Raw genomic sequence first — 11,480 nt, 5'->3', positions numbered from 1 at the left:
AAAGTATTTATAATTTGTTAGTAGGTCATTGACCTGTATGTTATTTTTCATACATTCACACTAAACCATTCAAAAGAGATAAATTCACATTCTTCCAGAAATATTCGCCATACCTTCATCTCTATTTAATACTACATGATCTTTTTTATGTTTTATTATTTCTAACGATTCACTATAACCACTACAACCCTGTAAAGTTTTTCTGTATGCCTTATATGCATAAAGATTGTGAGATGAAGAAATGAACTTGTCATTCAGGTGTGCATCCACTTGAGAAAATAGAGAATGAAGAAACAGAATGAAAGTAGTAGAATTATTTTCTTCCCTTTCTTATGTCATTTCATCTGGTTTGACAATCTTGCCTTTACCTGAAGGAATGATTGTGCCAGATCTAGACATTCATCTTCCAAACCACATACAGAAAATTTGATGGAATTTTCGTTGTTACTGCAAGCCATGTAATTTTAATATAATGCATGTCAAAATTTAAAACTTTAACGAAAATCATATAAATAATCTGTCAAAATTGTATTTTCCACCTTCTAGCTTTACATTCTAAATTTTAATAGTTACAACAAATTAATAAGAATGTGTTTCAAGAACCTTTATATATGTTATGATTTTGTAATGATGGATTAAGTAATTAAAAATAATGTGAATCAAAAATAAATACAGTACTGTGCAAAAGTGTTAAGACACAGTCAAAAATTATATTTCAGGCTACTTTCAGAGGTGAATGGAACGTAAATTACAGGTGAAACATCAACATTTTATTAATCTTCATATTTAATACAACAAACTCAGTTGAAGTGCTTCAGTTCAACAAGCAGTTAATATTTTGGGTGTCCCCCTATTGCTTTAATAACTGCAGACAGACTTTCAGGCTTTGTTGCAACATATTTAATCAAACTGTCCTTTGGGATTTTACTCCAAATGTCCCTAATACATTCCCATAAAGTTTCTTTGAAAGTAACTTTTGATTTGTCAAGTTTTTTGTTTTTCAAATCCCAGGTCTGCTCAATTGGAGCTCTGTGGGGGTCATTGCATCATTTAAATAACTCCAGCAGCTTTTTTCTTAGCTAAGTAATTTCTGCATAGGTTGGATGAGTGTTTGGGGTCACTATCTTCTTAGTAGTAGAATCCCTTACCAATAATATGCAAAGCACTGGGTATAACATGATGGATCAGTATCTGATGGTACTTGCACCAGTCCATTATTCCATCTACATCAATCATCAACAGTCCAGTTTTTGGACTTTTTTTGCAATTTTCAGTCTCTTAGAGATCGAAGTAAGCGATTTTTTAACTGCTACATGACCAAATATTCCATTCTTTTTGAGTCTATTTGATACTGTAGATCTGGACACTTTTCTGTCATTTGGTTCATGGTTGTTTATCTCATGCTTGAGATCAGTAGCAGTCTTCCTTTTGTCCCACATGCTGAAAAAATAAGATACTTAACATCTGTTTCATTGAGTTTAGGTGTTCTGCCTCTTGCTTTCCTATTTTCAAATTTACCTGTGTTGGTCTCACGATCTAGGGTGTACTTGACAGTGTTTGGAGAGCATTTCAAGTCTGCAGCAATTTGTTGGAGAGTCCAACCAGCATTACATAAAGCTTTTATGCAAACTCTCTGCTCTACTGAGAATTCTCTATGCTTTTTGGGCTGTGGCATGACAACAAAACTTAATATATAGTGTTAAACACTGTTTTTATCAAGGTTTATTTGTGGAGTGCTATTAAATTGATTTCTTCTAACATATACCAGTACCCTATGCTAGCTTCTTTCTATATAGTTAAGACACTGCATGGGGTACCATGAAAGTTATTTCAGACCTTAAATTTGATCAGTATGTTCATTCAAGCAGAACCCTTATGACACGCCCTTGGTATATGGGAATTCTAAAGAATGATAAGTATTCTCAGTCTGGCTCATTAAATTGTCCACAGGGATCAGTGAAGCATTACCTAGTGTGGTGAAATTTACATTCTATAATGGCATGGAAGAATTAGCCCCATAAAATGGAAAGAATGACAAAATATTCTCTTGTCCTAACACTTTTGTGCAGTACTGTAAGTACATTAAATACTACTTTCATCTAGCTAAAGATTTACAAAAATTAGTTTTCAAACTAATTCTATTTTATGCAAAGCTAAAGTATTTAACAGAGTACTGATGTTTCAGCTTTTTATTAAATATTTTGTGATGGGCCACTTTCTGCTTTATTATAAGAATCAAAACTTGATAGATGAATCTCTGTACTCTCATTACTTAAACTTCATGGAATATATGTATTAAATCTTTATGTAAAATAACATTATTTAACAAAAACCAATTAATGACACTTGAAACATGATTATGGTTAGTTTTGTAGCTCAATTTCTTAATGAGATATCTCAAGATAACAGTGTTTGAAAATTGAAGGTTAAAACAAACAAACAAACATCTAACAGGTAAGACTGGGTTTCAATTCTACTTAATCTGAAGTTTCATTGGTTCAAGTTTCTGTATTGATTGTAGTACACTAAATTAAAATTATGGACCAAAAAACTTACTGTTTTCATAATATATTTTAATTATCCATCTTCAACTGTATGATTAATAATACAAAATGCAAGAAAAGCAGTGGTATTAAATCAGTGACTGACAGAGTGAATATAAATATAAATATATTTACACATACATATGTATGTATAGAAAAATTAGTACTTAAACAAGCAAAAATTAACATCAAACGGAAGAAATGCGTTAAAAACAGCAAATCCAAACCTGTGATTTTAATGAACAAAACAGACCCAAATAAACATATTTTTAATGAATTTTTTTGTTTTATTTTCTTCAATGTACGAGACTGAGAAATGGAAGTCAAGACTGGTAGACATTGTATTTCCACTACAATGTGGATCTCGCTTCTGCAGTCACCTCCAAAACCCAAAACACATTATATGTCCCATATTATAGCCTGTACCCTGGGGATCCTTTTAATTTGTGCAGCATCTTCAATTTCGCTTTTTGTTAGGGTCTGTTTTGTTCATTAAAATGTGTGTGTGTATATATATATACACACACACACACACCTAACTTAATTTACATTTTTTAAACTTAGCAGAGTAGTTGATTACATCTTCAAATAATTTCTGCAGATCAATATTCAAAGCTCTAGAGCTTTTCAGCTTCTAACTTTGCCTACTTTCAACTTTCGTTGGTTTCCTGAGATGGTGATAATTTGGAAGAACTTTTGTAAGGAAATCTAACTGCAGAGTCTGAGGCTAAAGTACAAAAAGAAAAAAAATGTTTAAGTCATGACAGTTAATTTTTCCCATTTAACTTTCAAATAGTTTTAGAGATGTGAATATATTATAGTTTTAGTAGTAACAGCAGAGCAAATGCAGAACTTACTACCTATTCTTTCAACAGAAGGTTTGTTATAATCTAAAATAGTGTCATTAAAATAATAATTCATGATACAAAGCCAAATATTTTGAGGACGTACATTTATCATCGCTATATGTTTATGTTTGTAAATAATAAAATGTCTACAAATGTCAAATATCATGAATTGTGAACAATATTTCACATATCTAATTAAAAATGTTTAACTAATCACATATTTACTTGATATTTAGTTGTATTTATACATTATCAAAATATGTTACATAGGTGTACTTCTATAATGGAAAACTGTAAATGAGTGGCAATCTATGTAGGTTTGTCAAGCCAGTTTACTATTCAGGCACTTAATATTTTTGTAAGAAGCAGCCTTTCTTACAAAGGGTTGATTTATGATAACAATACATAGTTTTTCTAGTACTTTTACACTTACTTTCGAGCAACCTTTATGCAAGTTTCTTTAAACTGGATCACAGTGCAATTCTTTTCTTTTCTTAGAATGTAGAAAAGGAAGCAGAGGACTGCCAAGTATTAATAGTGGCTTTTATAAGTAAACATTTATCACAGACTTACATGAGTAAAAAACACCCAATATAAAAACTGATGTGAGATTTATGCTGCAAAATCATTACTGGCCTACCCTTTCCCAAATGGTCGAATGCACTTAATGAATACCTTTATTTTCCTCTAAAACCTTACAAATGTATGTGTGTGTATACATATATATAACCTACAATTTATTTATTGTACATGTAGATGTACATGTCCACAAGTAAGTGAACATGTCAACAAAGTTCTAATATAACAATGTATAATTATAACATTTGTACAAAAGTACAAAAGGTATCATTTTAAAGTTTATTTGAAAAATTGTATATACATATATATATATGTGTGTGTGTGTATATATATATATATACCTTACATGTGTGTGTGTGTATATATATATATACCTTACATGTGTGTGTGTGTGTATATGTATATATACCTTATATGTGTGTGTGTGTATATATATATATACCTTTCATGTGTGTGTGTGTATATATATATATATACCTTACATGTGTGTGTGTGTGTATATGTACATACATATTGTTTCCAATAACTGCTTCCTTGCATAAATATCCCCAGAATTAGTAATGTGTACAACTGAAGTTCATAAAGAATTAGTATCACTTTTATCACTTGCTCAGCAATCCATTGTACATGTGGACATATGGTGAATCACACTATGGAAAAAATATATGCACATGCTATAGCAGTGGCATGCCACTGTAGATACAAGCACCATAAGTGATATGTTTCACATTTATTTACATATCTGGTTCATAATAAACTCCCAACTATTTTACTGCATTAACACTATGGATGGAAATACTTTAACAAGCAAAAATATTCATATAGCAAAACAGTTAAATTATGCAGAACAAAGGAATGCAATATTTTGAAGAATGGAACCTTCAATGTTCTCCAATGAAATAGAAAAACTCATCCAGTACAGCATTTAAACAGCAATGGGCTCTGAAACCATATGACAGGTCATTCCAGAGTGTTTCATCCAGGAAAGGAAACCCTCCAACTCAAAAAATACAATCCAATGAAACTGAACATATCTTCTGTGTCATTAATAACATGATAAACAAAAATTTGAATTTAGCAGACTCACTACCTTCCAGCCACACCTCAAAATTATTGACTGTTTTCATAGTTGACCATAATGTTTGTTTCATGAACTCTTCCATAGAAAATTTAGATAAGTTTGAGAAGTACATAACAGATACACAAAATGCATAATTTTCCATCAAAAGTGTGGTCCTAGCACAGGCCTATTACAATGTTTCCTTATCTTGTCTTTCAAAAGTTGAACATGGAAAGAACATGTTCGACAACCAATCCAATATTTCAGTGAAGCTCAATGATCACTATATTTTATACATCAACTTTAATCGACAGATAAACTATCTACATGTAAGCTTATTCTAGGCACAAAACTTACCAATTAATGCAGAATGTGAGGAGAGGTTAGACCATCATGAGACAAACTGGTTTTACTCTACTGAATAACAGGTGTGTGATTTCATTAGATATTTGAACTACATGCACACTACACTTGGCATTTAAAGAAAAAAGCTATAAATTAATTGTGTCAGGAATACTGGCAAGACTTAATTGTGGGTATGAAATTATAGATGGACATAGATTCAGCTCTAGATCACAAAAGCTGAATGCTAGACTTAAGTTAATAAAAGTAGACTGACTGGATGGACTTATGAGTTCAATTCAATGTTAAAAGAGAACCTTTGGGAATAAATGGTTTACATTAAAATAGGGTAGGGGCTGGCTTCTTTGCAACAGCTATTAACTCAACTGGATGGGCAACTTTTAATTAGGACTAGACAGAGGTGAAAGCCACTATAAACTAAATGCAGAAAAAAATAAGAAAATTGTAGTGTAGGAGCAAAGTACAGAAGTAGTTTATGTTAGGCTAAATTGTTAGTATATGAAATAAGACAGGTGACTTTAAAGCATCAGTCAGATATAATGATATAATAGGAATGACTTAAATGTGATTAAGTGCAGACAGTTTTGATGACAGAAGTTCATCTGAAATCAGAGTTTTAAGTTATTTAATAGGAATAAAACACTAAAAAGATGAAGAGGAGTGGCTTTATATGCAAAAAGTGAGTTCTATCCTGTTGAAGTTTAGAATATCAAAGATAATATCAAGAATATTGAATCTATTTGGGTTTCTGTTAGAGAATACAGAAGGCTTTTAGTTGGAATTTTTTACAGACCTCTAAATGAAAATGATGAAATCAATGAGAAAACTACAGTGATATTAAGATTTCAGCTATTAATGAGGTCATAATTATGGGTGATTTTAATTTCAGGCACATAGATTGGGAAATATTAGAGTCAAACCATCAGGGAGACATATTTTTAGGTCAGAAATCTACTAGGAACAGTGTGGATTTTCGGTTATTGTTAACATCTACTATAGAAATGGTTGAGAAGGTGGAGAATGGGGAACATCTGGGTACAAATGATCCTTGCTCAATTAGGTTTCAAGTTTTACTGCATATGGAGATAAGCAATAATGAGAATTTGGTTACAAAATTCATAAAACCAAATTTTGAAGGGATTCAATGAGAATTAACTGTTGTGAATTTGGCAACTGAAGTAACTGAAGATACAGATCAAATGCAGAATTTTTTTTTTTATATAGGCAAGAGACTTATGAGGATTATAGAAGATTAAAGAAAATGGTCAAACAGGATATCAGGGAATTGAAAAGGGCATATGACAAAAGGTTGACTGAAAATGTAAAAATTAGCATTAAGGATTTCTTTAAATACATTAAGGATAAGCAAGAGGTTACTATAGAATTAGAGCCTTTGAAAGATGACAAAAGATGGCTTATATCTGGTGATTATGAAATGGTTCGGTTAATAAATTCTATTTTTCTATGTCTCCTTAGAAAGACATGTTGTTTTTTTATTGTTTCTTCTTCTTCCAAACGCTTTTCAATTGACCTCCAATCCTTCATTTCTCGACAGTAAGATTATACATTGATCCAATACATCTAAATGCCTTTTTCATTTAGGCCTTTTTAAGGATTTTATGGGGTCAAAGGCCAAACAACCAAAAAAATGTATATTTTGGGTTCCTGTGCAGTCATATTTACAGCAATCAAAATGAAAACTGGCACAAATATATATTTTCATGTGCCCAACACACTGACATGTGAAAAAGTTGTATCTGCCCATTTTGAGTCTTTTTTTTTTAGGGGGGGGGGGGATCAGAGCTCACAAAAATGCATAATTTTATGGTTTTTAATTGATTATATGGCCATATTTTGACCAACATATATGGGATTTGATACAAAGATACTTTTCTACAAGTCCCACACACTAACAAACAAAAATGGTGGACTTAGCCATACTAAATAATTACAGGGGGTTAAGATGTAAAAAAAACATAACTTTAGTGGTTTTTGACAATTACTCAACTGTATTTCAGCCAATTTACATGGAATTTTGTAGGTACTTTTTTACAGGTCCCATACATATACATACAAAAATGTAGGATATGCCCATTTTTATTCATTTTACGGGTGGTCAAAAGGTTAAATAAACCCATAATTTTAGAGATTGTGATCAATTTCTTATCCTTGCAAGTGTTTTGACCAACTTACATGGAATTTGGCATAAAGATAATTTTTTACAGTCAACACACATTGACATGCAAAAATATTGGACTTGCCCATTATTCTGTGTTTTTCACAATTTTTCTGGTATCAAAATTGGCCATGTTGGGATTGGATTGCAGAGACATGTCGCATTCATCTGCAAGTGTTGGCCTCTTTAATTTCTCCAATTTCAACTAATGGAGATTTTAAACAATATTCTTTACCCAGAACACTTGCTAGATCGAAAAAAAGGATAGAACAAGATGATTGCATTAACTCTGGACTTGTTACTGGGCCAAATAATATTTTCCCAAGTTTTTTGGAGGAGTTTAAGGATTGTACACAAGCCACTTACTACTTTTTGTCCTTGAATATTAGGCAAGTGCCAAAGGATTGGAAGCTGGCTAATATTACTCTTCTTTTCAAGGGGGTGATAAAAATTGTCCCAGTAATTATAGGTCTATTAGTCTTACATCAGTGGTGAGAAAAGTTTTTGAAAGTCTGATAAAAGATACGTTGCAAAGTTATTTAACAAAATTTAAAATTTTGTTGGATAGTGAACATGGTTTTATCAGGGAAAACCTTCTGATATTCTTTGAAGTGGTTACTAATGTAAATGAAGATAAGGGTGTGAATTTGGAGTAAATTGATTTTCACAAATCATTTGACAAGGTGCCAAACTTGTTAAAAAAAATTATCTCTACAGGTGTGGGGGACAAATCTGATAGCTGGATGGAAGAAAACGGAGGGTTGTTATAAATAAAATTTAATCAAACTGCATTAATATCACATGGGACTCAGTGTTAAGTCCTTTGCTCTTTTTGATTTACATCAATGATGTGCATAAAGTAATGGTCAATAAATTACTTAATTTTTCTGATGATATTAAGGCAATAACCTTACCAGTGTGATGGAAGAAAAGGATCTTGGTGCTCATGTTGGTCAGTGTCTCTTAAGCCATTCAAGCAGTGTGCCAATGCTAGTGGTAGTACAAACAGGAGTTATAATTTTCCTATACTGAAAATGTATTTCCAATAGGTGCTTCACTCCACTCACAAGATTAGCTATTCTCATTTATTGGTGCCCTCTATATGCAAACATGCCACAAGCCTTCCACACCCCCCTATCGGAATCAAATGATTCCAACATGTCTCTCATGCAAATCATCATGTGTCACCTGTTCACCAATAGGAGCATAGTACACTCACGTGATGCATGTGACTCTATAAAACTACAAGCGATCTTGTGGAACACCCCATCTCTACAGTTTGCATTGTGTGGCCATGGAATTATATTGGTTAAGTCATCATGGCCTTACAGTGCAGCTTTTACTAGCGTGAGTATACCTGGATAGGCATCACTCACCACAGAGTGGGATCCATAAAGAAAAAGAGGGAGATGCCCCTGAAATAAGATATATATATATATATATATATATACTAAAAGGTAACTTACCTAATCAAAGTCTCATAAAAGAGTGAAGGATGGCAACAGGTGGATGACGGTAGCCCGACAAGGAAGAAACAGCTTCTTAAAGTAAAGAATGGGAGATGAATGTATGAATAGTAGTCCCAGTGCTCAACAGATAAAGTACCTCCAACGGACAACAGTTTGGATATGCAAGGAATATGAAAAGTGCATGATCTGAGTGAAAACATGAGAAATCGATGATGGGAAGAAGGATACAAGGAACAAAAGGTCAATCGAATCACAATCCAAACCCCAAAAAAATCACAGACAAAGCAAGGGAAGGAAATTGTGGGAAATGGATCCAACGGAAAACCTTGAAAACAATGAAGCAACCCAAAGCATGTACTGGACCAACAAGGTCATTTGGAAACAATTGAGAAGAAATGTGGAAGATGGTAAGAAACTGAAAGGTCAAAAGGAATATACCACATGAGCCACGAAATGGAGGTATAAAAATAACCCAGAACAAAGAAAACAATCGAGCCAAAACAGCAGAGAAACACAGATTTTTGCTGTCCAGGAAATCAATTAGAAAAACCTGACCAGAGTAACATGGATAAACAAACATTTAGGAAAAAACACTGATGGAAGGAGAAAAACGAACGTGAGAAACTAGATGTAATTCTGTCCCAATACATCGACAGCCCAGTCAAGAGGATGATGAACTAGAGGCCAAAAAACACAGAAGGGAATTACTTGGGAATTGATAAAAAATTGAAAAACTTCATATGGAGGAGTAGCCCACAGCCATCAAAAATTTGGAGAATTGACAGGTCACTCCTAAGAAGAAAATGTGACAGGACTGGAAAAGCAATGAGCAACAAGGACAAAAACCGGGAATATGACCCTCCAGAAGATGCACATGAAGTGCGAGGGTTCAAAAAGGGAGATCCACTGTCTACCACAAAAGGAACAAGAAAGAATGTCTCCTTGGCGAGTAATAGAAGCCACCACCATCAAATAGTTGAAATGAAATAATGATTAAAAGCACATTGAACTGAATGAAGTACCAAGGTGTGAAGGGAATAAGATTGTTCACCTGGAGACCATAGTCCTTAAACCTCCTGCAAATTGAACCACATCCCCAACCATCGGAGAAGAGAAACAATCCAAAAGAGGGGAAGAAAATGGGAAATCTGACATTGTAGGGGATATAAAAAATCTATCAACTCATATAGAAGAAGAGGGAAGGAAAGAAATTAAAAGGAAAATCAATGGATGGTCCCGATAGAGGGGTGTGTAAAAATACTCACCCCAAAGAGAGGAGAATGTGAGGTATGGAACAGGAAAATCAAACAGACCGAGCTGACTGTGGAAGGAGCTTATGAGTATGTGAAGACTAATCCCAATCGGAAGTAGCTAACCAAAACTGTACACCCAATGAATAGTGCAGGTGAAATCACCTCCCAAATAGGGAAGTCGGGTAAAATGCAGATCATCCCACAAAAGACATATGGTACCAGACAAGTCCAAGGGGCATGCCACAAAACTGGAACCAAATCACGAGGTGAAATAACTTAAAATAGCATCTCCAAAAGTAGAAAATAAGACTGTGTAATGTGGCCATAGCAAAGCCAAGTGTGATCAAAGACTATATATGATATAGGAGAAGACTCAATAAATGATTGAGGTGGGACTGATTGATCAAGAACCCCAGACAGCATGAAGCATACAAGATGAATGGTTCTAACCAGTAGATAGGACAGGTAAAGGACTAATAATTGCTGGATATTGGAAAAGAATAAAGATGACAATATCTCATAATGAAACAAAAAAAATTAATATAGCAGGGCAGATACCACATGTGGCACTAAATGTACAGGAGGAGCCCTGCTGGAGAAAGATATCTGACCATAAGTCCCTATTAGCAGTGGTTGGGAACCAAACAGCAGTGTCCCACCCAAAAAGTTCCCAAAAGGAAAGAATGGAAGATGGCAAACCCCCCAACATAGAGGAAAGAAGGAGGAGGTATCCCATGAAAATTCCTAAATATAGACAGAACACCTAAAAAAGGAAGTGGAAGGCAAACATTACCCACAGGAGAATAGATACGGCCATACAAAACTGAAAAGGGTTAACACAAATCCGAAGGACATAACATCAAGAAGAAAATCTACCTGATGGTAAGCCAAGACAAAAAAAAATTAAAGCCTGTATATGATGAGGCTTGCAAGTACCCAATCTCAAAAGAGACAAAAAAAAATCATAGAGAAACAATGTCAGGAGAACATATTGTGAAATGTGTCTAAAACGCAGACACAAAAAAAAACTGAGATAGACTCAAAAGATGCAGTTTCTCAAAATTAAAACTACTTGGACAGTTCATATGATTTCATGACTTGGAATTTTATTAGTCTTTATGGTGAACTATAAATATAGCGTTGTCTTTGACTTTCCCACTTACCTACTAGTATCTACATCTATATTAAC

At 33.5% G+C, this 11,480-nt stretch overlaps 1 protein-coding gene across 1 annotated transcript in view; it reads right to left on the bottom strand.

Annotated features, from left to right (window-relative positions):
- Positions 1-2,556: 2,556 nt before the first annotated feature.
- The window catches only part of LOC106457126 (dynactin subunit 6-like), a 36,004-nt gene continuing 27,080 nt past the window's right edge, over positions 2,557-11,480 (bottom strand). The window contains exon 7 of the mRNA XM_013916515.2: positions 2,557-3,270. Coding sequence (XP_013771969.2) covers positions 3,178-3,270 — 93 coding nt within the window. The 3' untranslated portion in view covers positions 2,557-3,177. The remainder of the gene's footprint in view (positions 3,271-11,480) is intronic.

This window comes from Limulus polyphemus, unplaced genomic scaffold (assembly GCF_000517525.1).
Source record: "Limulus polyphemus unplaced genomic scaffold, Limulus_polyphemus-2.1.2 Scaffold14, whole genome shotgun sequence".
Lineage (NCBI taxonomy): Eukaryota > Metazoa > Arthropoda > Merostomata > Xiphosura > Limulidae > Limulus > Limulus polyphemus.
Note: the sequence above shows the minus strand (reverse complement) of the source record. Positions and strands in the feature narration are given on the sequence as shown.